The 27,347-nt window shown below is 54.6% G+C and overlaps 2 protein-coding genes across 2 annotated transcripts; both read right to left on the bottom strand.

The window, feature by feature from the left end:
* Positions 1 to 1,538: 1,538 nt before the first annotated feature.
* Positions 1,539 to 12,887, bottom strand: LOC309410049 (uncharacterized protein; the record flags this gene model as incomplete). The annotated part of the gene is made up of 2 exons (XM_082006366.1): positions 1,539 to 4,516; positions 10,363 to 12,887. 2 exons carry the CDS (start codon positions 12,885 to 12,887, stop codon positions 1,630 to 1,632), a joined length of 5,412 nt encoding a protein of 1,803 aa, XP_081862492.1. The 3' UTR covers positions 1,539 to 1,629.
* Positions 12,888 to 22,966: 10,079 nt separating this feature from the next.
* On the bottom strand, positions 22,967 to 25,760 carry LOC309410048 (protocadherin gamma-A10-like; the record flags this gene model as incomplete). The annotated part of the gene is made up of 1 exon (XM_082006365.1): positions 22,967 to 25,760. Exon 1 carries the CDS (start codon positions 25,493 to 25,495, stop codon positions 22,967 to 22,969), a length of 2,529 nt encoding a protein of 842 aa, XP_081862491.1. The 5' UTR covers positions 25,496 to 25,760.
* Between the last annotated feature and the right edge of the window lie 1,587 nt (positions 25,761 to 27,347).

The following is a 27,347-nucleotide window of genomic DNA, read 5'->3' as shown; positions in this document are numbered from 1 at the left end:
ACTGATAGCTTTGTAATTCAAGTATGCTAGTTTCATCTAGCATCCAGACTTGCACAACTGTATAATAATCAGTATCTCTTCTCGTTGTGTAAGATTGGTCATTGCACAGTGGGAATGAACACTCATTTGTGACAACAAGCTGAATCTAAACATGTGATGAACCAAAACAAGAGGTTCACCACACCTGTACCATTTTATCCAGCACAAGCTGAATGGCAAGAACCTCCCACTCAGCCTACACGAGTGACAGCTGATGGACGGGCTGGTTCACAGTTGCCAAAAATGCGGCTCTACAGGATGATTTCATGCGTTCATGGAAACACGGATTGGCGCCACAGCAGAGAAACGAAGAGCAACAGCCCACTACTGCCAGCAAGGGGTTAGGGAAGGCTCAGAGAGGATGGTGTGTTATTTCTGCCTCATGTGGCAAACTACTTGCTAATGGCGATATATGTAAGGTAAAATAATTTTTCGTAATATGACGTGCAGAATATTACAAATCTTATCCCATTTGTCCAAAAGCACAGTCCCCACCGCGGATCTCAGCAGCAATCATACTTAAATGAGTGGTACAAGGATAGCAAAAGCAAACAGGCTCTGACATACAAAACATGAGATTCTGTGCTCCCTGGAGAACTGGTGGTATCGGGCTCATTGGCCGAAGCAGCAGAAACTTTTCCTTAAATACTGCAGTTCATACAGAACAGTCTAAATGGACTACCCCACCACCACTGACTGAGATTAGATACTTAAAGGCTGAAGAAGGTGCATTCAACCAACTGTAATGGAGAATCTAAACCTTTGCTCCTGTACCCATTTGGTGGCCCACACTAGAAAAATGGCAGGATTGCAGCCATACAACCGAATTGATTTGCTGCCAATTTTACCATTTATTGCAAATATTTCTATTGCACCTATTTTCCCGATATTCGTCTCTTCTCAGCAGTATTTGTGAACTGGACGAGAGGAATTGGATTGCATTAAAATGTTAGTACAGCTGACAATACAGCTAATACTGAAAAAAGGAAAGTTGATTCAGCGGGTCTCATTCCACACAGTAAAGATCTACAGTCGGTGCTAAATAACTCAAAAAATCATACCTGGATAAAATTGATCCCTCTCATTAATGCTGCCGTTTCTGCAGCAGCCTTCCTTCAAAAGATGAGTGGGCACTCCGTGGAAGAGGGGAATGTTCACTAGGAAGGGTCAACATGTAACCTCACCATTCATGGAGCCACAGACAACCTTCCTTTGGGAAATAGCATTAACCAACAGTTTGGCATCCAGCTATCAACCAGGTCCAATTACATCACTTTGGAGAAAAACATTATGAGGAAGGAAAATTCTCCAACACCAAGCATCCAACACATTTTCCCCACTCCATCATGCAGAATCACCAACGTACCGCCTTGGCAGTAATTAAGTCAAACGAGAGTTGAAGTCATTGCCTCTCAGCTGAGCCTGAACCTGACACCACCAGTAAACCCAGAAGTGCTGCCACTACCTGCCTGCTCCGAGTGGAAGGGGATGCCCCGTTCCTTCCTTGGCGGACACACGGGCCGGCACTCCCCATCCACACCACCCGGGGAAGACACACCATGGGTAAAAGGGACGGCGGTTGAGAAGGGCTCAAGGAGAACCAACCTGCGGTGCGTCGGCGTCCGGCGGCGGCTCTCCCGCGCCGGCGCTGCTGCTCGGGCTCCGCTTCCCGCAGGGCTCCCCGCCGAGAAGCTCCTCCGCGGGCAGGCTGGGCAGCGGCGGCGGCGGCCAAGCGCCCTCGGCGACGGCGCGGCCCGGCGCCACGCACAGGTTATAGGAGTAGGGCAAGGTGCCCTCGCAGAAGTCGGCCGGGAAGGCGGCGCCGGCCACGGAGAAGCGCTGCGCGCCCAGGCAGCGCAGGACGGCGGGCGGCCCGGCCCGGCGCACCCGCGCCAGCACGGCCAGCGCCACGCTCAGCAGGAACAGGGCGGAGAGGAGCGCCAGCGCCAGCACCAGGTAGAACTGCAGCTCCGCCGGCGACTCGGCGCCCGCCGCCCGCTCGCTCAGCTCCGGCAGCGCCTCCTGCAAGCTCTCGGCCAGCACCACGTGCAGCGTGGCCGTGGCCGACAGCGCCGGCTGCCCGTGGTCCTTCACCACGGCCACCAGCCGCTGCTTCGCCGCGTCCCGCTCCGACACGGCCCGCGCCGTCCGCACCTCGCCGCTGTGCAGCCCCACGCGGAACAGCGCCGGCTCCGGCGCCTGCACCAGCTCGTACGACAGCCACGCGTTGCGACCCGCGTCCGCGTCCACCGCCACCACCTTGGCCACCAGGTACCCGGCCTCGGCCGAACGCGGCACCACCTCGAACGGGGCCGGGGCTGGGGCCGCGCCCGCCGCTCCCGCGCCCGCCGCTCCCGCGCCCGCCGCCGGCCACAGCACCCGCGGCGCGTTGTCGTTGCGGTCCAGCACGAAGACGCGCACCGTCGCCGTCGAGCTCCGCGCCGGCGCCCCGCCGTCCTGCGCCCGCACCGCCACCGCGAACTCCCGGCACTGCTCGTAGTCGAAGGAGCGCTGCGCGAACACCGCGCCGCTCCGCGCCTCCACCGACACGTACGGCGCCGCGCCCGCGCTGCCGCCCGCCAGCCAGTAGCTCACGCTCCCGTTGGCGCCCGCGTCCGCGTCCCGCGCGCGCACGCGCAGCACCGGCGCGCCCGCCGCGTTGTTCTCCGCCACGTAGGCGCTGTAGGCGGCCTCCTCGAACACCGGCGCGTTGTCGTTCACGTCCGACACCTCCAGCACCAGCGCCGTGCGGCTCGACAGCGCCGGGCTGCCCCGGTCCCTGGCCACCACCGCCACCCGGTGCTCGGGCGCCTGCTCCCGGTCCAGCGCGCTCGTCGTCACCACCTTGTACGAGCCGCCCGACGACGCCACGATCGACAGCGGCGCCTCACCCGACAGCTCGCACGACACCTGACCGTTCTCCCCGGAGTCCCGGTCCCACACTTTCACCAGGGCCACCACCGTGCCGGACGGCGCGTCTTCAGGCACTGGGCTCGACACCGACAGCATCGTGATCTCGGGCGCGTTGTCGTTCACGTCCAGCACCTCCACTTCCACCTCGCAGTGCGCCACCAGACCGCCCCCGTCCCTCGCCTCCACCAGCAGTGTGTAGCCGCGCGTGTCCTCGAAGTCCAGCGCCTCCCGCAGCGTGATCGCCCCGCTCTCCGCCTCCACCGCGAACTTCTGAAGCACCTTGGGCGGCATCTTCCCGAAGCCGTAGGTGATGCGGGCGTTGGTGCCGGCGTCGGCGTCGGAGGCGGAGACGTGCAGCACCGGCGAGCCCGGCGGCGCGTCCTCCCGCAGGCTCGCGCGGTACCGGTCCTGCGCGAACACGGGCGCGTTGTCGTTGGCGTCGATGACGTTGATGCTGAGCTGGGCGGTGCCGCTCCGGGGCGGCTCGCCGCCGTCCAGCGCCGTCAGCACCAGCCGCAGGCTCTGCTCGCTCTCCCGGTCCAGCGCTCGCCGCAGCACCAGCTCCGCGAACTTGCTGCCGTCCTGGCTCTCCTTCACCTCCAGCGCGAAGTAGCCGTTGGCCTCCAGCTCGTAGCCCTGCAGCGAGTTGCTGCCCACGTCCACGTCCTCCGCCATGCCCAAGGCAAAGCGGGCACCGGCGGGAGTCAACTCGCTGATCTCCAGCTGGAAATGGTCTTGCAGGAAGCGCGGCGCGTTGTCGTTGACGTCCTGGATGGCCACCTCGACGTGGAAGACGTTCAGCGGGTTCTGCACCAGCGCCTCGAAGCTGACGGAGCAGGACGCCGACTCGCCGCACATCTCCTCCCGGTCCAGCCTCTCGCTCACGTACAGGTTCCCGCTCTCCCCGCTCACGCCGAAGTATTGCTTCTCCGCGCTGAGCCGCAGCTTGCGTGCCGGCAGCTCCGCCGGGCTCAGCCCCAGGTCCCGCGCCAGCGGCCCCACCAGCGAGCCTCTGCCCAGCTCCTCGGCGATGGCGTAGCGGATCCGCTCCGCCGCCGCCCGGCACCACAAGCACAGCAGCAAAGCGGGCAGCAGCGCTCGCCCGCCTGCTCGCCGGCGGCTCTGCCCCTGCCCCTGCCTGCCCGCCATTCTCGGCAGCGCCCGCCGCGCTCCTCCCTCCTGCCGCTGCCCCCCCTCCCTTCCAGCCGCTCTCCGCAGCGAGCGCAGGGGCCGCCGGAGGGCAGCGATCTCGGCGCCGGCTCGGACGCCGCTGCTCCCCGCGCCGCGCCGCCTCTCGCCGCTGCTGCCCGTGCCGCTGCCGCTCTGGCCGGCGCCGTGCGAGCCAGCAGCCTGCGGGGGCAGGACGCTGCGGCGGCTCCGCCTGCGGCTTGCGGCTTCGGCTCCAGCGCCGCTCCGCCTCGGCCAACAGCGGCACCCGGAGGCGCCGCGACGCCACCGCAGCCGCCCATGGTTGCGCTCCCAGGGGACCGGGATTCTGAGCGGTGCTGAGCGCCGCCGCCCAGCCGGGGCACCCGGTCCGTGGACATCGGGAAGCTCCGAAGCACTTGCTCATAGCAGTTCCAAAGGCGTTTGAGCCCGAGATACGCTGCCGAGTACTCTCAGGTCACGCCCTTGAGCCGCCAGGAACATTCCAGAGGAAATATTCATGGCAGAGCCACAGAGAAAGGAACTCAGTTGCTCTGAACAAAGGCAACACGGAACTATGAGAGCAAGAAACGATACTGTAGCCAGGGGGGACTGTAAGAGCTTTTTAGTACCTTGTCGTGTATTTTGTTTTCTGCTCTCCTTACCTGGGACGAATACCAAGAAGGAAACATTCATGCTAGAGTAACCAATGAGTAATCAGAACCAGAATGAAGAAAAATTAATCTCAGTGCTGTCATGCTAGACCTGCAAAGAATTTCTATCTTGCCTGCATTTCTTCATTTACTCATGTGTCAGAAGTTGGTCCCACTTTTAATTTATCATTTTAGGGTGAAGAACCATTACATGGAGGTGTAGCACTCCAAAAGCAATGTCCAGTGCTCTGTGCTGAAATAGCAGAGTAACCTTTACTATTTGTTTCTGATTCACAGAAGTTCCTTGTACTGCATCTTCATATTTGTGGTGCTGACAATAGGAAAGTGCAAAGCCATGTCGAGTATTTCATAAAGTCACAGAATGGTTTGGGTTGGAAGGGAATTTTCAAGTTCATCTTGTCCACCTCTCTAGCATGGGCAGGGACATCCTTCACTAGATCAGGTTCCTCAAAGCCCCATCCAAATTGTCCTTGAACCTTTCCAACGGTGGCGCATCCACAGCTTCTCGAGGCAACCTGTTCCATTGTCTCACCACCCTCATCATTGACCATTTCTTCCTTACGTCCAGTCTAGACATATCCTCTTTCAGTTTACAACCATTGCCCCTTGTCTTGTCATGATAGGCCCTGATAATAAGTCTTCCTCTTTATTACAGGTGCCATGTATGTATTGAAAAAGCGTAATAAGATCTCCCCAGAGCCTTCTCTACTCCAGGGAGAAGATTCTCAGCCAAGATGACTTTCTTCAGAGCAAAGGTCTTCCAGCCCTTTGACAGTTTTTCTGGCTCTCTTCTGGACCAGCTCTAAGAAGTCCATGTCTTCTTCCAGTGCTCCAGGTGGGGTCTCCTGAAACCCAGAGAATCCCCTCCCTTGACCTGCTGGCCATGCGACCTGTCACGCAGCCCATGATACGATTGGCTTTCTGGAGCAAGTGCACATTGCCAGCTCATGTCCCATTTGTCACCCACTACTATCCCCACATCCTTTTCTGCAGGGCTGCTCTCAATCCAGTCATGCCCCAGTCTGTCTTGAAATTGGGGATTGCTCCCACCCAGGTGCAGGACCTTGCACTTGGCCTTGTTGAACTTGATGAGGTTAGCAAGGGCCTACTTCTTGGACCTGTCAGCTTCCTTCTGGATGGCATCCCTTCCCTCTAGTGAATCAATGGTACCACTCAGCTTGGTGTCTTCTGCAAACTTGCTGAGGGTGCACTCAATCCCACTGTCTCAGAAGGTACTAAATAGTACTGGTCCCAGTATGCACCATGGAGGGACACGCCACGTTACTGGTTTCCAATTGAGCCATTGACCATAATTCTTTGGATGTGGCTGGCCAGCCAGTTTCTCAACTATCTAGCAGTCCACCTGTCAAACCCATATCTCTCCAATTCAGGGGCCAGCATGTTTTGGAGGACCATGCGGATGACACCTTGCACACGTTCTCCCACTGAGCCCTAGTCTGTTCATGGAAACCTTGCCTGGGCTGGCTTGCCACTCTGACTTTGAGGACTGCAGCAGAAACAGATGGGTTTGATTGCTTAGGTTGCAGACAAGTGTGCCTCCAGAAGCACATGTATATGTATGGACAGCTTCCTCTTCACAGCTGTGTAACATCAAACTTGTGTATGGGACCTGCCCCTGCATGCAGACAGATGGAACAGATGTGACCTTCCCCATTTGATTGGACACCCTGAGGTCAAGGTGTAGCTCATGACAAGAAGCAAGGCAAGAAGTAGAAACATATAGGAATGGACGGATCAGGTGGAATGATATTTCTTAGGCCAAACACTTTGAGCAGAAGGTACTGAAGGTAGATGTTACCACAACCCTGTGCCTAATGGCGTAATGATGACGAGCAGGAAATGACCATCTGCTCTTCTATGGCCCCCATGCCAAAAGAGCTTCCCCAAGTCTTCTCACCAGCACATGAACAATAAATGTCTGAGCTAAAAGAACAGCAATCGTCCAACAGAAACTGCGTAAAAACAAAGTATCAGCTTATGGGGGATCGCCTCCCCACCTTTATCACATGCGCTGTTCCACATAGATGTGACTTCTGTTAAGGTCATGCTCTCATGTCCTCGCCCTACCAAAACCAGAACACAAATATAACTTCACATCTTCTGCCTTCCACAAAAGCTACAGGGTGAGCAAGAGGCACTAACGCACAACACAGGGCTAAACAAAGATATGCCACTTCTTAACACTATACCTACATACACAGGAAAGCAGGAAGAGAAACAAATCATACAAGGAAGGCAAGGAACCATTAAAAGATGAAGTGTTGTCAGAGAAACTTACCTGGAAGTCTTCTTGGTCTTCACTGTGGGTGTTGTAATTCATCCCCCCGAGCACCTGCAAGTCACTGAGGTCTCAAGCACAAGTGCGACCCTAAAGTCTGCCTCTGGACTACAGAAATAGTCATCAGCTCTCAGCAATGTTTCCTACTGTGTGTCCTGCTTATCTGCATGCAACTATGAAGCCATAAGCGTAAACAACTTAGTACAGGCCTCTTTCTCAAACCAGGCAGTCTTACGATATCTTCAGGTAGCTGAGGGCTTACCTCAGGGGGAAGCAAGTATTTGCTGCAAAACAATACTCACAGTCTCAAATACAAAAGAAATATCCAGACACAGGGAAAATGAACCACAGCCTCCCAGGAAACAAAGGCCTGAAAGAAAATCTAATTACATCTGGGAAGAAACTCTACATCACAATGTTGCAGTGAAATATAGATGCATAAAGGAGGTTTCACACAAGAATTATGAGCCTTTCTACCCAATCATCATCATTCTACGTGCACATCTCTTGTGCAAATACTTTATGCTTGGAGGATTCTCATCACCTTTCAGGACAGGGAAACCAGCATCACAGCATGAATGGCACAGGCCTCGGCACCAGGCATGAAATCAAACCATTGCTCAGCAAAAACCACGCTGACCTGCCTCCTTTCTGGTTGGGAGCCAGCCTTTCACCTTCCTTGCTCTGCATTCACAGCCTTTAGTTGAACCATGGTCAAAATCCAGTACATTGACTATGTATCAGGTAAAAGAGCATTTCATGCAGTGACATTTTAGGGAAACAAAGGTCTGTCAAAATCTTCTTCAAAGTCTTCAAAGACTTCTCTGCTCATCACACTCATCTGATGAAACGTCAAATGTTCTAAGGGGCATAAGCGATGTGCAGCTCAGTTAAAGACTCAGTTGTCTGTATTAGGCCAAAGACACCACCATTTTTTTTCAGCACATGGGCAATTTGGAAGATACGTGAGTCTGCAACCGTAAATGCCATGTTTACGTCTACACCCAAGAACTACCATGCACAGGAAAAGGTGTAGCAGACATGGCAGTGCATAAAATTAGTAGCTCCATCACACATGCTTCAAATAACAAACCCCAAACCCAGAAATTCCTGAAAAAAATACCCTCCCATCTGCTACATTCCCACCAAGATCAATACCAACAAAACATCCGCAGTTACTTCAAGTGACCACGTGACATGCAAGAGCATTTCTTCCAGTGATATTTTAGGACACATTGTCAGACACACAAGGCCTGCCTTTACATCATAATGACAAGAAAGGCAAGAATTTCATTACCATTCACTGGGAAGAGCATTCAATAGGAAAGCAAACTGATGAGCCCACAACTTGGCCAGTTGGAGTCCAAGCAATGTGATATCCAAAACTACCTCCAGACTCACTTTCAGAAGTTCAGCAATAACCCCTGGGGATCAACAGTACACATGCCATGTCTCCAGCAGTACCTCCTCAGAGCAACCCCAAGAATCTCCTCAAAGCCATCACAGGTCGCATGGTTGTCACTGATCATCACTTGCAGATAGATTTGTCGATCTTTTTTTAAAGTTTACCAGCCGGAATGTGTGGGAGAAGGACGGACTTCACAACTCTATGAGAGTTATATTCCGAAGCCGTTTATTGTCTTGTCTGACTCCAATATATATTGTAATTTTTGCTTAGTCACTGTGCACACACTCATGATTGGTTACAGCTTGTTACACATATTATTGCAATTGGCTATATACAAAATATCATGCTCTGTCCATGCGCCTCTCACACAGTCAGGATTCGCTGCCTGCAGGTGTTCCTGCACTCCTTTGCTTCCTCTTAGTTGTTTACCACAGTTCCTTCTCCTCAAGGCCGAGCTGTGCAGATCAATGCCACAGCTCCTACTCCTTAAGGTCGAGCTGTGCAGAGTAACCCAAACAAGAATGAGGCCCAACTTTAGACTTGGACAAAGAAATATGGAAACAATGGGAAACCTACAGAAGTGTAAGAGTCATAGCTTCACATTGCAGCTTGTGTCACTTGTAGTAGGTACGCAGAAAAGGTAAACACAGGACCTCACGCCATAGACCATAGCTGCAGTTCGATGCATGGAACCACAGCTCTGGGCCTCATCTAGCACCTAGGACAAACTATAATTCTACACTTTCTTTTTAGCCATTTCATACTATATCACAGCAAACTTCCACCTATCCCTGTCTCTGTACAGGGATAACTCTTCACCCTGTCCCATTATCACACAACAGAAAAGCTGCCTCTGCAGACAGACAGGCAGACACCATTGAGAGAAATGTTCACACAACTTCCCAGCATTACAACAGGGATGCCTGCAAAGAAACTTTTCTGTTCATGCCATATAATTTCAAGAAACATGGAAGGTTCTAAAGGCCATAAGCAATATGGAGCTCAGGTAAGTAATATTTTGTATCTGACACTTCACCATGTGTATGTGACAAGCAAAAGCATTTTTTCCAGTGACATTTTAAGGAAACACATCTATGAAATGCTTTCTCTTTCCAACTGTAAAGATGAAAGGCACCTAGAGGACAGTCGGACAAATCTAAGAGATGTGATCTTCTGCACATTATCAGAGAAAAACGGCCCACCTTTACCTCATCACAAGGATCAAGGCAAGCAGTTAACACATACAGAATGGAAGGGATCATAGCATATTCTTCCTGAGAACGGCACACGAGGGAAGATACATAATCCAGGTGTACAGTAGGGAATGAATCATATATTGGCTCCACCCAAAGCTCCCACTCTGCAATTTGTCATAAGCACATAATTAAGGTGTTAGTTAAGAAGTGACGACAACCTGCAAACACACGGAAAGAACCTCCCAGGACTCTCAATATGGCAGGAATAACATGCCTTAGCCAAACCTCTTTGGGAAGACGAAATTTACACTGCATGATACTGCAGGTGGACACTGAAGAGGGAAAAGAGCAAACCGTATCTCTTGAGTTCTTCAAAAGCCCCTTTACCAGGAAGGGGAAGCGCATTCCTCTGCCACCTACCCAAGCTCAGAAATGATACACACACAGTTGCACCGCTTCTACTGCGTGTACATCTAGTTAAACTCTCCTCCCACCACCACAGACAGCAACGAACACTAACGTAGCCTCAGCTCTCCTGCCTGCCACACCCGCCATAAGGCTAAGGAAAAACCCAGCAAAGGCCCGAAATGAGCAACAACCAATGCCCGAAACCCAGCAAGTACCGAAATACGGCGGGGGCCCGCGCACACGGGGTCTCTCTGCGCAGGAAGCTGTGCCTCGCCCTACCGGCATGCGCAGAGGAAAGGCAGCGGAAGGGTCAAGCGTCCCGAGAGGCAGGAGAGGCAAGGCGGGAGGGTCTCGCCGGAGGAACTCACCGGGGCAGCGGCGGGGTCCGCGCGGCGGGCGCCGGCAGGCTCCTCCCCGAGCAGCGGCGCGGGCTCGTCGGGCGGCGGCCGGGCCGGGAGGGTGTCGCAGCAGCTGGCGCCCGACAAGCGGAGCTGGCTCTTGCGCGAGTCGGCGGTGAGCGACACCTCGTGCGAGTAGGAGTGCAGGAAGGCGCGGACGCCGTCGATGCCCACGAAGTGCGAGGCCGGCACGCCGCGCAAGGCGCCGCTGCCCGCCGCCAGCAGCTGCGAGCGGCGCCAGCGCCGCAGGCGCAGCGCCAGCAGCAGCAGCAGGAAGGCGAGGAAGAGGCAGGACACGGCCGCCACGGCCACCACCAGCCAGCGCGTCAGGCTGCCGGCCGGCTCGCCCGGCGCCGCCGCCGCCGCGCTGCCCAGCTCCGACAGCAGCTCGGCCACGCTCTCGGCCAGCACCACCGTCAGCGTGGCCGTGGCCGACAGCGCCGGCCGCCCGTGGTCCTTCACCACCACCACCAGGCTCTGCCGCGCCGCGTCGCGGGCCAGCGGGAAGCGCGCCGTGCGCACCTCGCCGCTGTGCAGCCCCACGCGGAACAGCCCCGGCTCCGTCGCCTTGGCCAGCTCGTACGACAGCCACGCGTTCTGCCCCGCGTCCGCGTCCACCGCCACCACCTTGGCCACCAGCGCCCCGGGCTCTGCCGAGCGCGGCGCCAGCTCCACGCCCGCCCAGACCGCGCCCGTCCCCGAGGCCGGCGGCGGGTACAGCACCTGCGGCGCGTTGTCGTTCTCGTCCACGATCACGAGCCGCACCGACACGTTGCTGCTCAGCGCCGGCGCGCCGCCGTCCTCCGCCAGCACCCACAGCCCCAGCTCGCGCACCTCCTCGTAGTCGAAGGAGCGCAGCGCGTACAGCGCGCCCGTCTCCGCCTGCACCGACACGTAGGACGAGAGCGGCGCGCCCCGCACCCGCCCCTCCGACAGCCGGTACCGCACGCGCGCGTTCTGCCCCCAGTCCGCGTCGGCCGCCCGCACCGTCAGCACCAGCGCGCCCGCCGCGTTGTTCTCGGGCAGCCGGGCGCTGTAGCGCGCCTCCGCGAACACCGGCGCGTTGTCGTTTACGTCCAGCACGCGCAGCGCCAGCACCGCGCTGCTGCGCAGCGCCGGCGACCCGCCGTCCGCCGCCCGCACCGTCACGTTGTACTCCGCCACCTCCTCCCGGTCCAGCTCGCTCGCCGTCACCACGCGGTAGTAGTCCTCAAACGACTTCTCCAGCCGGAACGGGAGGCGCTCGGCGACGCTACACCGCACCTCGCCGTTCGCCCCCGAGTCCCGGTCCTGCACGTGCAGCAGGGCCACCACCGTCCCCGGCGGGGCGTCCTCCGAGATCACGCTCAGCTGAGAAGTCACAGTGAGTTCGGGCGCGTTGTCGTTGACGTCTGTCACCATGATCGCGACTTTCGCCGTGTCGAAAAGGCCGCCGCCGTCTTGTGCCTGCACCTCCAGTTCATATGAGGAGACTTCCTCAAAGTCCAACGCCTCCTTAATGAATATTTCTCCTGTGTCAGAGCCGAGATCAAAAAATTCCGACGTGCTGTCCGAAATTTTCTTGAAACTGTATTTGACGTTCCCGTTCATTCCCTCGTCGGCGTCGGTGGCCGTGACGGTGAGGAGGGCGGAGCCCACGGGCACGTCCTCGGGCACACGCAGCGTGTACTCCGCCTGGCCGAACACGGGCGCGTTGTCGTTCGCGTCCAGCACCGCCACGCGGATCCGCGCCGTGCCCGTCCGCGCCGGCTCTCCGCCGTCGCTCGCTCGCAGCACCAGCTCGTGAAACGCCGCCGCCTCCCGGTCCAGCGCCTTCGCCAGCACCAGCTCGGGGCGCTGATCCCCGCCGGGGCCCGCCTGCACGGACAGCGAGAAGTGCTCGTCGCCGCTCAGCTCGTAGCTCTGCAGCGAATTCGGCCCCGAGTCCGGGTCGTGAGCCTCGGCCAGGGGAAACCGCGACCCAGGGGCTATCGTCTCGCTCATTCTCAGCTCCGTTTCTGTCTCTCGGAAGCCGGGAGCGTTGTCGTTAATGTCCGTGATCTCCACTTCGATTCCATAAACCCGCATTTCCCCCTCCACTATCACCTCACAGCGCAGCACGCATTTCTCCACCAGCCGGCACAGCTGCTCTCTGTCTATCCTCTCCACCGTCACTAAGTGTCCCGTCTTGCCGTGCAGAGCGAAATACTGCGTCCTACCTCTGGCTATGATGCGGATGCCGCGGTCGCGGAGCGCCGGCAGCTCCAGCCCCAAGTCCTTGGCCACGTCGCCCACGAATGAGCCCTTCGGCATCTCCTCGGGAACCGAGTAGCGCAGCTGCCCCCACGCCGCCTCCCACGCCGCCAGCAGCACGCACCACAGCAGGGCTCGCTCCCGCCGGCCCCAGCGCCTCCCCGCCGCGCACATCGCCGTCGCGGACACGCCGGTCCCGCACCACCGCCGGCAGCTGCCCGCCCGGCCGACTACCGCTTCGGCTCCCGCTCCCGGGCGCGGCCGCCGGCCCCTCCGCCTCACTGCAGCGCGGCTCCGCACCGCGGGGACGCTCGCAGAGCGCCCGCCCGCCCAGCCAGCCAGCGAGCGAGCGAGCGAGCGAGCCGGGCCGCAGCGGGCGGGGCTGCCTGCAGCGCTCCGGCCTTCCTCTCGCTCCTCCTCGGTCAACAGCGGCGCCCGCAGCCTCCTCCCGGCACTGCAGGCACCGAGCGCTGCCCAGCGCTGCCCGCCCTGCCTTTCCCACGGGCAGCTCGCGGGGATGGCACCGTCGACACGGAGGCAGCGGTTCCCGCCCGGCGCGGATCTCCCGCCTCGGCGTTTCTCCAGCTCAGCTCTTCGTTCATCCTCCGGGCCATCGCAACCAGGAGGAAGATAGAGGCTTCCCGTGGGCATGGTACTTCTTTTGCGCTGGTAAATTGTTTTTGTATTGCTTATATAATGCAGATAGAAAGCTCTCTGTATATGACGTGTCGAATATTACGATTCTTATTCTGATAGTCCACAAGCAGAATCTGTAGAACTTTTGTAACAGTCGTGCTTGAGTGAGTTTTCCCTCACTCTTTCAGCAGATTAAAATTGCGTCATACAGCCACATTACTTCCCCACATCCTGACCAACAGCACAAGGCAGCAAAGAAGATCATTCCTGAAAGGGAGACTGGTGATCTCCCGCCTTGGCTTTTCTCTAAGCCATGCTTTTCTTTTATGATGAAACATCATCCTTCCTTTCCATCAGGGTAATCACAACAAGGAGGAAGGCAGAGGACTCTTGTGGGTCTGGTATTTCTACCTTGTGGGCTAAATGTCTTTGTAAGGGTGATATAAGACAGATAGAAAGTTCTCTGCATATGATGTGTAGGATATTATGGTTCTTATTCCATTAGTCCCCAAGCAGAATCTCTGTCATGACCTGCACAGCTTTTGAAGGAGTCGTATGTGAATGAGTTTTCCCTTGCCCTTTCTGCAGACCACAAATGCCGCATCCTGGAACGCCACCAGCCACATTAATTTCTGAAAGCCCAACCAATAGCACAAGGCAACAAGGAAGATCTGCCCGTAAAAGGAGTCCTCCTCAGGGACTGCCCTTGGCTCTTGACTCTGTTACTTTCCACCTGCACGTCGCACTCAGCCTCCCTTTCTCCCCCTTCTCCAACCAGCACCTTGAAAGGAATTTGTTTTTAGAGTCTTACACTACGCTAGTGCTACCAGTTGAGCAGCAGTCTTCCACCACAAGGTGGGAGGGCATACCGCAGGTGTGGAGGAACAAACTGTAACTTCTACATTGGTGGCATCACACACATTTTCCTTTGGAAGTCGAACACCAAAACAGCATTAACCAATGGTGTTTTTTTCAGCTGTCAACGAGGTCCAAGGACATCACTTCAGGAAAAAGAGATCAGGAAGGAAAAATCTCCAACACCCTGCATCAACCCCATTAGCTTACCCCATTGTGTAGAATCAGTGGATCTCATTTTACACAGTATGGATCCGCCTTCACCATTACTAACACCCACCGCTGAAGACAGCACAAGTTTGGCAGACAAAACTTCATAGCTTAAGCTGAACATGTGATGAACCAAAACAAGAGGTTCACCACACCTGTATCATTTTATTCAGCACAAGTTGAATGGCAAGAACTTCCCACTGATCCTATATGTGTGATAGCTGATGAGACCAAAAGCACAGTCCCCAGCATGGACTTTTGTACCAGTCATGCTTAAATGACTGAAACATGGATGACAAAAGCAAACAGGCTCTGAAATACAAAACATGTGATTCAGATACACCCCACCAGAGAGACAGAGGTATCAGGCTCACTGACCGAAGCAGCAGGAGCTTTTCTTTAAATACTTCAGTTCATATCGAACACAGTCTAAATTAACTACTCCACCACCACTGACCGAGATTAGACATCTATAATCTGAAGAAGGTGGCGTCAATCAAGTGAAAAGGATAATCGAAGACTCCCAAGCCTGTACAACTTTCGAGGAGGTGGGGATGTTCAGGCACCTGCCATAGGCTCAGGGATTTCTCCCTAGAAGGCCTTCCTTGCAACTTATTCATAAAGTATTCATCAATTTCTTGAATCTTCATGTTGGTAGGACACCTTTTCAACAAAATATTCTAGGACAGTGTCATGGTTTAACCCCAGCCAGCAACTAAATACCATGCAGCCGCTTGCTCACTCCCCCACAGTGGGACGGGGGAGAGAATCAGAAGGGTAAAAGTGAAAAAACTCATAGTTTGAGATAAAGACAATTTAATAGGTAAAGCAAAAGCCGCACACACAAGCAGAAGAAAAGAAGCAATTCATTCACTACTTCCCATGGGCAGGCAGGTGTTCCACCCTCTCCAGGAAAGCAGGGCTCCATCACACTTGGGAAGACAGACGCCATCACTCCGAATGTCCCTCCACCCCCTCCTTCTTCTTCACCCCAGCTTTATATACCGAGCATGATGACATATGGTATGGAATATCCCTTCAGCCAGTTTGGGTCAGCTGTCCTGGCTGTGTCCTCTCCCAGCTTCCCACGCACCTCCAGTGTTCTTGCTGTCAGAACAGCATGAGAAGCTGGACTGTCCTTGACTACTTAGCAAAAACTGCAAACATCACCACATTATCAACATTTTTTTATCCCAAGTTCAAAACATAGTCTCACACTACCTTTTATCAAGAAAATTAACTCTATCCCAGCTGAAACCAGGACAGATGGCAGGAGAGGACAAGTACAGCTACACACCATGAACTATGCGGAACTGTTTCAAATGTACAAAAGGAATTTATTTGAGTGCCTAATTGCTGCCATTTTGCCTATCTCCTTGTTGCTCTGGACATGTTCTGAGGACGGGTATAGCCTCTCCTGGTAAAACATGCAGACACAACAACTGTTGCAGCCTCACCAGTGCCAAGTACAGGGGTACAACACTTCCCTACTCCTGCTAGCCACGCCATTTCTGATACAGGCCAGGACGCTGTTGGCCTCCTTGGCCACCTGGGCACACAGCTGGTTCATATTCAGATGGCTGTCAACCAGCACCCCCAGGTCCTTTTCTGCCGGGCAGCTCTCCAGCCGCTCCTCCCCAAGCCTGTAGCGTTGCATGGGGTTGTTGTGACTGAAGTGCAGGACCTGGCACTCGGCCTTATTAAACCTCATACAGTTGACCTCGGCCCATCGATGCAGCCTGTCCAGATCCCTCTGCAGAGCCCTCCTACCCTCCAGCAGATCAACACTCCCACCCAGCTTGGTGTCATCTGCAAACTTACTGAGGGAGCACGCGATCCCCTCATCCAGATCATCAATAAAGGTATTGAACAAGACCGGCCCCAGAACCAAGCCCTGGGGAACACCACTTGTGACTGGTCACCAACTGTATTTAATGCCATTCACCAGGATTCTCTGAGCTCAGCCGTCCAGGCAGTTCTTTACCCAGTGAAGAGTACACCTCTCTAAGCCACGAGCCGACAGTTTCTCCAGGAGAATGCTGTGGGAGACGCTGTCAAAGGCTTTACTAAAGCCCAGGTAGACAACATCCACAGCCTTTCCCTCATCCACTGGGTGGGTCACCTGGTCATAGAGGAGATCAGGTTGGTCAAGCAGGACCTGCCTTTCATAAACCCCTGCTGGCTGGGCCTGATCCCTTGGTTGTCCTGCACATGCCCTGTGAGCACCCTCAAGAGATCCATAATCTTCCCCAAACCGAGGTCAGGCTGACAGGCCTGTAGTCCCTGGGATCCTCCTTCCGGCCCTTCTTGTAGATGGGCATCACATTGGCAAGTCTCCAGTCCTCCGGGACCTCCCCTGTTAACCAGGACTGCTGACAAATGATGGCGAGGTGCTTGGCAAGCTCCTGTGCCAGCTCTCTCAGTACTCTTGGGTGGATCCCATCAGGCCCCACAGACTTGTGGGTATGTAGGTGTCATAGCAGGTCCTTAACTGTTTCCTGCTGGATTATGAGGAGTTTATTGTGCTCTCCATCCCTGCCTTCCAGCTCAGGGGGCTGAATACCCTTCGGATACCTGGTGTGGCTATTAAAGACTGAGGCAAAGAAGGCATTAAGTACCTCAGCCTTGTCCTCATCCTTGGTGACAATGTTTCCCAAGGAGATGGAGATTCTCCTTGCCTCTCTTTTTGTTGTTAATATATTTGTAGAAGCATTTTTTGTTACCCTTTATGACTGTGGGCAGATTGAGCTCCAGCTGGGCTTTTGCCTTTCTAATTTTGTCTCCGCTTGACCTAACAAGATCCTAGTATGCTTCTTGAGTTGCCTTCCCCTTCTTCCAAAGGTGATAAACTCTCCTCATTTCCCCGAGTCCTAGCAAAATTTCCCTGTTCAGCCAGGCTGGTCATCTTCCCTGCCAGCTCGTCTTACAGCACATGGGGACTGTCTGCTCCTGCAACTTTAACATTTTCTTCTTAAAGTACATCCAGCCTTCCTGGACCCTTTTGCTCTTCAGGAGGGTCTCCCAAGGGACTTTCTCAACCAGTGACCTGAACAGGCTGAAGTCTGCCCTCTGGAAGTCCATGGTAGCAGTTCTGCTGACCCCTCTCCTTACTTCACTCAGAATTGAGAATTCTATCATGTCATGGTTGCTAAGCCCAAGACAGCCTCCGACCACCACATCTCTCACCGGTCCTTCTCTGTTTGTAAACAGCAGGTCAAGCAAGGCACCTCCCCTGGTAGGCTCACTTACCAGCTGTGTCAGGAAGTTATCCTCCACACACTTCAGGAACCTCCTAGACTGTTTCTGCTCTGCTGTGTTGTTCTTTCAGCAGATGGCTAGTTGGTTGAAGTCCCCTACAAGGACTAGCGAATCCCCCTAGCCTAAAAGGGCTAGCAATTGCGAGACTTCTGCCAGTTGCTTATAGAATGTTTCATCTGCCTCTTCATCTTGGTTAGGTGGTCTATAACAGACTCCCAGCAGGATATCTGCTTCGTTGGCCTTCCCTCTCATCCTTACCCACAAGCACTCGACTTGGTCTTCACAATCGTTGATTTCTATAGAAACAAAACACTCCCTAACATACAGAGCCACCCCACTGCCTCTCCATCTATGCCTCTCCATTCTGAAGAGCTTATAGCCATCCATTGCAGCACTCCAGTCATGAGAGTCATCCCACCATGTTTCTGTGATGGCGACTAAATAACTAATACCATTTTAGAGAACACACATTCCCTAGACAAAATGCTACAGCTGAAGCTGAACCAAGGTTGATGAACCAAGAATTGCTGTCACAATGAATACTGAGTGGAAAATGTGGACATCCAGCAGCAGCAGAGCTCATTATGTCTAAGGGGATCAGTGGGAATGGCCAGTCTCAGTACCCCACAGCACAGGGACGACCTTTCCCTCTTGACTTTATTACTTTTCACCTGCACATCAGAGGCTACTCTCAAGCAGCATCCATTTCTTCCCCTTCTCCAGCTTCACAATCGTTTCAGAATTTTTGGTTATAACCTTATGCTCTGCAGTAAGTCAGCAGCAGGCAGCAATGGAGATGCACACTCTGTGTGGGGAGGTTGTTACAAAAAGAAAAAAAAACAGCAAAAAGAACAACATAAAGCAAACTCTTCACATTAAACAAAGTACAACTGTTTGGTAAAGGGGATATAAAAAGCTAACATGCTCTGAAACTGTTTTATAGAAAAATAAGACATTTTTTCTCATTTTGCGATGCCATTCTACAGCTTAACCTCTGTAGAAAAAGATAGATCAGGAACAGTAAAAAAAGGGGGAAAAAAAAGAGCAACAACTTCACAAAAAACTCAGAGAAATAATGTCTGGGAAAAACTAGTCAGCCTCACTAGTGCCACCAGTTCTGCAGCAGCCTTCCACCAAAAGATGGCAGGGCACACGGCAGAGTTGGAGTCATGGAGCCACATGCACCTGTCCTCGGGGAGGCCAACAGCAAAACAACATTAACCAACAAGTGTTTCTTCAGCCATCAACCACGTCCCAGTACATCATTTCAGCAAAAGAGATCAGAAAGGAAAAATCGTCAACAAGTATCAACGCCATTTCCCAAGCCCATTGTGTAGAATCAGTGGATCTCATTTTACATGGTACAGATCCCCCTTTGGCCATTACTAACACACAGCACTGAAGACAGCACAAGTTTGGCAGACAAAACTTCTCAGCTGAAACTGAATGTGTGGTGAACCAGAACAAAAGGTACCATTTCATCCAGCACAAGCTGAGTGGCAAGAACCTTACACTCAGCCTAGACAAGTAACAGCTGATGAGGCAGGAAGGCCTGCTTTGCTCTTGCCAAAAACATGGAGGTACAGGATGATTTCAGTCATTTGGGGAAACACGGATTGGCACTAATGGCCACAGCAGACCAACAGCCCACTACTGCCAGCACGAGGTTAGGAAAACCTCAGAGACAAGGACTCTAGAACAAAGCAGCAATGATGATCCTCCCTGAAATGGAAACCAGGGATCTCCTGCATTGGCTTTGCTCTAAGCAGTCCTTGTCTAAGACAATGCGTATTACTTCTACCACATAGCAGAAATGACCTGCTAATGATGATATATGTAAGGTAAAAAAATTTTTTGTAATGTGATGTGCAAACTATTACAAGTCTTATCCCATTTGTCCAAAAGCACAGTCCCCAACACGGATCTTTGTAACTGTCACGCTTGAATAGCAGGTACATGGATACCAAAGCACACAGACTTTGAAATACAAAACGTGAGATTCTCTGCCCCCTCTCCTCTTTCAGTTTACGACCATTACCCCTTGTCCTATAACTACAGGCCCTGCTAAGAACTCTATCCCCATCTTATAAGCCGCTTTTAAGTACTCAAAGGCCGCAGTAAGCTCTCCCCAGAGCCTTCTCTTCTGCAGGCTGAACAACCCCAACTCTCTCAGCCTTTCTTCAGAGGAGAGGTGTTCCAGGTTTCTGATCATTTTTGTGGTTTCCCCTGCACCCTCTCAAAAAGGTCCATGTCTTTCCTGTGCTGAGGCAGTACTGCAGGGGTGTCTCACCAGAGCACAGCAGAGAGCAGAACCAACTCCCTCAACAGTGCTGGCCACGCTGCTTCAGATGCAGCCCAGGATAGGGTTGACCCTCTGGGCTACGAGTGCACATTGCTAGCTCATGTCCAACTTTTCATGCACCACTACCCCCAAGTCCTTCTCAGACTTCCCTTCATCCCCCAGCCTGTACTGATACTGTCGGTTGCCATGACCCAGGTTCAGGACGCTGCATTTGGCCTTGTTGGACCTCTTGATGTTCACACGGGCCCATTCCTTGGGCTTCTCCAGGTCCCTCTGAATAGCATCCCATTCTTCAGGTGAGTCAACTGCACCACTCAGCTTGCTGTCCTCTGCAAACTTGCTGAGACTGCACTCAATTCCAATATCTATGTCATTGATGAAGATATTAAAGAGTACTGTGTCCCATACAGACCCCTGAGGGACACCACTTGTCACTGATCTCCATCAGGACACTGAGCCGTTGACAACCACTCTCTGGATGTGCCCATCCAGCCAATTCCTCATCCATCAAACAGTCCACCCATCAAATCCATCTCTCTCCAATTTAGAGAGAAGGATATTGTGGGGGACCATGTCAAATGCCTTACACAAGTCCAGATAGACGACATCGGTAGCTCTTCCCTTGTCCACTGATGTAGTCACTCCATCATAGAAGGCCACGAGGTTGGTCATGCAGGACTTGCCCTTGGTGAAGCCATGCTGGCTATCTCGAATCACCTCCATGTGCCTTAGCATAGCTTCTAGGAGGATCTGCTGCATGACTGTCCCAGGCACAGAGGTGAGCCTGACAGGTTGGTAGTTCCCAGAGTCCTCCTTGCTATTCTTTTTAAAAATGAGTGCAATGTTTCCCTTCTTCCTGTCTCCAGAGACTTCACCTGACTGCCATGACTTTTCAAATGTCATGGAGAGTGGCTTCCACTACTACACCATCCCGTTCACTCAGGTGTCTGGGATGCATCTCATCAGGTCCCGTAGACTTATATATGTACAGGTTCCTCAGGTGGGCTTGAACCTGATCTTCTCTACCCGTGGGAGGGACTGTGTTCCCCAAGTCCCCATCTTGCAGGACATCCATGCGAGAGGTATGGGAAGAGACAGTGCCAGTGAAAACTGAGACAAAGAAGTTGTTGAGCACGTCAGCCTTCTCCTCATCCAAACTTAAAAGATTCTAAAGGACATAAGCAATATAGAGCTCAATTAGAGACCCCGTCATCAAAGTATTGGCTTACAGGCAACATTATGCTTCTTCAGCACATGGGCAAAGTGGAAGACACTTTATACACTACAACACTAAAGTTTACATCTATGCCTAATGACCACCATTCACAGGAATCATCATGCAACAGGAAAGCAAACTGATGAACTCACAGCTTGGCCATTTGGAATCCCAGCAATGTGATAACCCAAAAATAAGACACCATCAGACACATTTTATGTAGTCCAGCAAGGAACCACCAAGGAAACCTGGGGATTAACAAAACGCATGCCATGTCTCCACCAGGACCTCCTCACACAGAGCACTCCCAACACTCTCCTCAAACCCTTTACAGCTCACATCGTTGTCACCGATCACTTCATCACTTGCAGACAGATTTGTCAGCCTTTTCATCTTTTAATCATTAAAGATTACCAGCAAAAATGCGGCCAAACCCGTAGGTACACAAAAAAGGTAACATCTAACAACTAGGACAAACTGAACTTTTACACCTTCCTTTTAGCCATTTCACACTATACCACAGTGAACTCTTCCACCTGCTCTGTCTCTGTACAGGCAGAACTCTTCACCCTGCCCCAATACCACACAACAGGAAAGCTGCCTCTGCAGACAGATGGACAGGCACCATTGACAGAAATGTTGTGCGCACAAATTCTCAGAATTCCAGCACTGCAACGGGGATGACTGCAAAGAGATTTTTCTGCTCATGCCATACATTTTGAAGAAACATGAAAGGTTCTAAAGGCCATAAGCAACATGCAGCTCAATTAAGTAATATTTGATATTGGACTTCTCACGATGTGCATCTGACAAGCAAAAGCATTTCTTCCAGTGATATTTTAAGGAAACACATCTATGAAATTCTTTCTATTTACAGCTGTAAACTTGAAAGGAACCTACAGGACAGTTGGACAAATCTAACAGATGTGATGGTCCACACATTATCAGAGAAAAACGGATCACCTTTACCTTATCACAACGATCAAGGAAAGCAGTTAACACAGGCAGAACGGCAGGGATCATAGCATACTCTTCATGAGAATGGCACATGAGGGAAGATACAGAATCCAGGCATACAGCAGGGAATAAATGCACCTCCCAATGTTCCCACCCTGTCATTTGTCATAAGTACATAATTAAGCTGTTAGTTAAGAAGTGTTGACACCCTGCAAACAGATGGGAAGAACCTCCCAGGGCTCCCAACACAGCGGCAATAACATGGCTTCTAGCCAAACTTCCTTGGGAAGACAAAACTCACACTGATACATCAGGTGGACACGAAAGAGAGAAAAGAGCAAACCGGTCTCCTGGGTTCTTAACAGCTCTGCACGCACAGCTCCCACAACTCTCGTCTCTAGCCCCTCACAACCTGCACTGTGTTCTTTGACCCTCAGAGTTTTCAAGAACATGTCATCAAATAACCACCTGCTCAAAGAAAATATCTCTACCGTATCTCTTGGATTCTTCAACAGCCCCTTTACCAGGAAGAAGAGGAGAATTGCTGTGCCACCTTCCCAAGCTCAGAAATTATACACACGCAGCTGCACCGCTTCTACTGCGAGTAATCTAGTTCACCTCTCCTCCCCCCACCACAGACAGGAATGAACACTAACGTAGCCTCAGCTCTCCTGCCTGCCACACCCGCCATAAGGCTGAGGAAAAACCCAGCAAAGGCCCGAAATGAGCAACAGCCAATGCCCGAAACCCAGCAAGTACCGAAATATGCCAGAAGCCCGCGCACACGGGGTCTCTCTGCGCAGGAAGCTGTGCCTCGCCCTACCGGCATGCGCAGAGGAAAGGCAGCGGAAGGGCCAAGCGTCTCGAGAGGCAGGAGAGGCAAGGCGGGAGGGTCTCGCCGGAGGAACTCACCGGGGCAGCGGCGGGGTCCGCGCGCGGGGCGCCGGCAGGCTCCTCCCCGAGCAGCGGCGCGGGCTCGTCGGGCGGCGGCCGGGCCGGGAGGGTGTCGCAGCAGCTGGCGCCGGACAAGCGGAGCTGGCTCTTGCGCGAGTCGGCGGTGAGCGACACCTCGTGCGAGTAGGAGTGCAGGAAGGCGCGGACGCCGTCGATGCCCACGAAGTGCGAGGCCGGCACGCCGCGCAAGGCGCCGCTGCCCGCCGCCAGCAGCTGCGAGCGGCGCCAGCGCCGCAGGCGCAGCGCCAGCAGCAGCAGCAGGAAGGCGAGGAAGAGGCAGGACACGGCCGCCACGGCCACCACCAGCCAGCGCGTCAGGCTGCCGGCCGGCTCGCCCGGCGCCGCCGCCGCCGCGCTGCCCAGCTCCGACAGCAGCTCGGCCACGCTCTCGGCCAGCACCACCGTCAGCGTGGCCGTGGCCGACAGCGCCGGCCGCCCGTGGTCCTTCACCACCACCACCAGGCTCTGCCGCGCCGCGTCGCGGGCCAGCGGGAAGCGCGCCGTGCGCACCTCGCCGCTGTGCAGCCCCACGCGGAACAGCCCCGGCTCCGTCGCTTTGGCCAGCTCGTACGACAGCCACGCGTTCTGCCCCGCGTCCGCGTCCACCGCCACCACCTTGGCCACCAGCGCCCCGGGCTCTGCCGAGCGCGGCGCCAGCTCCACGCCCGCCCAGACCGCGCCCGTTCCCGAGGCCGGCGGCGGGTACAGCACCTGCGGCGCGTTGTCGTTCTCGTCCACGATCACGAGCCGCACCGACACGTTGCTGCTCAGCGCCGGCGCGCCGCCGTCCTCCGCCAGCACCCACAGCCCCAGCTCGCGCACCTCCTCGTAGTCGAAGGAGCGCAGCGCGTACAGCGCGCCCGTCTCCGCCTGCACCGACACGTAGGACGAGAGCGGCGCGCCCCGCACCCGCCCCTCCGACAGCCGGTACCGCACGCGCGCGTTCTGCCCCCAGTCCGCGTCGGCCGCCCGCACCGTCAGCACCAGCGCGCCCGCCGCGTTGTTCTCGGGCAGCCGGGCGCTGTAGCGCGCCTCCGCGAACACCGGCGCGTTGTCGTTCACGTCCAGCACGCGCAGCGCCAGCACCGCGCTGCTGCGCAGCGCCGGCGACCCGCCGTCCGCCGCCCGCACCGTCACGTTGTACTCCGCCACCTCCTCCCGGTCCAGCTCGCTCGCCGTCACCACGCGGTAGTAGTCCTCAAACGACTTCTCCAGCCGGAACGGCAGACTCTCCGGCAGGGACACCCTCACCTCCCCATTAACGTCTGAATCCTCATCTTTCACTCCTATGAAAGCGATTACAGTGCCCGGGGGACTGTCTTCCAGCACGGCGCTCAAGACGGAAGTCACCGTGATTTCGGGCGCGTTGTCATTGACGTCGATGAGGCTCACCAGGACTTTCGCCCTAGCCGAGAGGTCCCCCCCGTCCCGTGCTTGCACCTCTAGTTCGTACAGAGCCACTGCCTCGTAGTCCAAAGTCCCCGCAACGGTGATTTCTCCGGTACGGGCGTCAACCTGGAAGACGCCCTTCGCTCTGCCGGCCGTCCCGCGCAGGGAATAGGTCACCTCCGAATTGGGGCCCTCGTCCGCGTCCGTAGCGTTCACCGTGAGTAGCCGCGACCCCACGGGCAAGTCCTCAGGCACACGCAGCCTGTACTCCGCCTGGCCGAACACGGGCGCGTTGTCGTTCGCGTCCAGCACCGCCACGCGGATCCGCGCCGTGCCCGTCCGCGCCGGCTCTCCGCCGTCGCTCGCTCGCAGCACCAGCTCGTGAAACGCCGCCGCCTCCCGGTCCAGCGCCTTCGCCAGCACCAGCTCGGGGCGCTGATCCCCGCCGGGGCCCGCCTGCACGGCCAGCGAGAAGTGCTCGTCGCCGCTCAGCTCGTAGCCCTGCAGCGAATTCGGCCCCCAGTCCGGGTCGTCAGCTTCCTCCAGTGAGTACCGCGTTCCCACTGCTGTTAACTCACTGAGTCGAAACTGCAGTTCATCTTGCTGGAACTTCGGAGCATTGTCATTAACGTCTATAATTTCTATCTCTAACGTGAAAAGATTGGCTAGATTTTGAAGAAGAATCTGGGAATGGATCACACATTTCTCCATCCGGCCGCAGACTTGCTCTCTGTCTATCCTCTCCACCGTCACTAAGTGTCCCGTCTTGCCGTGCAGAGCGAAATACTGCGTCCTACCTCTGTCCAAGATGCGGACGCCGCGGTCGCGGAGCGCCGGCAGCTCCAGCCCCAAGTCCTTGGCCACGTCGCCCACGAACGAGCCCTTCGGCATCTCCTCGGGAACCGAGTAGCGCAGCTGCCCCCACGCCGCCTCCCACGCCGCCAGCAGCACGCACCACAGCAGGGCTCGCTCCCGCCGGCCCCAGCGCCTCCCCGCCGCGCACATCGCCGCCGCGGACACGCCGGCCCCGCACCACCGCCGGCAGCTGCCCGCCCGGCCGACTCCCGCTTCGGCTCCCGCTCCCGGGCGCGGCCGCCGGCCCCTCCGCCTCGCTGCAGCGCGGCTCCGCACCGCGGGGACGCTCGCAGAGCGCCCGCCCGCCGAGCCAGCCAGCGAGCGAGCGAGCGAGCGAGCCGGGCCGCAGCGGGCGGGGCTGCCTGCAGCGCTCCGGCCTTCCTCTCGCTCCTCCTCGGTCAACAGCGGCGCCCGCAGCCTCCTCCCGGCACTGCAGGCACCGAGCGCTGCCCAGCGCTGCCCGCCCTGCCTTTCCCACGGGCAGCTCGCGGGGACGGCACTGTCGCCACAGAGGCAGCGGTTCCCGCCCGGCGCGGATCTCCGGCGTCGGCGTTTCTCCAGCCCAGCTCTTCGTTCATCCCCCAGGCGATCGCGACCGAGAGGAAGGCAGAGGCCTCCCGTGGGCGTGGCACTTCTTCTGCGCCAGGAAGTAGTCTTTGTAATGCTTATATCATGTAGATAGAAGGTTCTCTTAATATGACGTGTCGAGTATTACGAATCTTATTCCATTAATCCACAATGAGAATCTGCAGAGCTTCTATAGAAGTCGTGCTTGAATGAGTTTTTCCTCACCCTTTCTGCAGATCAAAAGTGCCTCATACAGCCACATTGCTTCCCCACATCCCAATCAATAGCACAAGGCAGCAATGAAGATCCTTCCTGAAAGGGAGACTGATGATCTCCTGCATTGGCTTTTCTCTATCCCATGCTTTTTCTTCACCATGCAAAATCATCTTCCTTTCATGATCTTTCCTTTTCATCAAGGTGATCACAACAGGGCGGAAGGCAGAGGCCTACCACAGATATGGTATTTCTACCGCGTGGGGAAAATGTTTTTGTAATGTTGGTATAATACAGATAGAAAATTCTCTGAATATGATGTGTAAAATATTGCAACCTTTTTCCCATTTGTCCGAAAGCACAATCTGCACCACGGCCTGCACAGCTCTTGTAGCCATCACACTTGAATGAGTTTTCCATCACCCTTTCTGCAGATCACAAAAACCTCATCCTGGAATGCCACCAGCCACATTAATTTTCCAAACACGAATCAATAGCACAAGGCAGCAAGGAAGATCTGCCCACCAAAGGATTCCTCCTCAAGGACTGCCCTTCACTCTCGACTCTATTACTTTTCATCTGCACATCGGAGTCTGCTCACAATAAGCCTCCATTTCTCCCCCTTCTCCAACAACCACCTTGGAAGGAATTTTTTATAGTCTTACACTACACTAAGTGCTTACACTTAGTCCTTAGTGCTCCAATCTTGAGTTACCTGGCAGCAGGCAGTGACACACATGCACTCTCTGCTCGGAGGTCCATTAGAAAAACAAAATGTTATCAAGCAGGACAAAGTACAAGATTGCAGAAACATGGATAGAAAAAGGAGATTTTCTTTTTTGGATCCCATTCTATGCCTTTGTACAAAAGGCAGATGAGGAATGGCAAACAAGAGGGAATTACCACTCAGGATGGAACAAAAAGGGAATAATAGGTGCACAAAGAAAACAAAGAAATCATGCTCAGAAGACATTAACTGATTCCACCAATGCTGTGATTTCTGCAGAAGCCTTCTGCATCATCGAGCTTCAAATCTGTGTTCTGACCTCCGTCATGTAGAATCAGTGGATATCAGTTTAACCTGTACACATCTGCTTTCACTGTTACCAACCTCTGAAGACAGGACAAGTTTGGCAGACAAAACTTCTCAGCTTAAGCTGAGAAGAAGGGTCGACAACCTGCAAACCCATGGGAAGAACCTCCCAGGGCTCCCAATACAGCA

This window comes from Phaethon aethereus, assembly GCF_964289735.1.
Source record: "Phaethon aethereus genome assembly, chromosome: 14".
NCBI classification, from domain to species: Eukaryota; Metazoa; Chordata; class Aves; order Phaethontiformes; family Phaethontidae; genus Phaethon; species Phaethon aethereus.
Note: the sequence above shows the minus strand (reverse complement) of the source record. Positions and strands in the feature narration are given on the sequence as shown.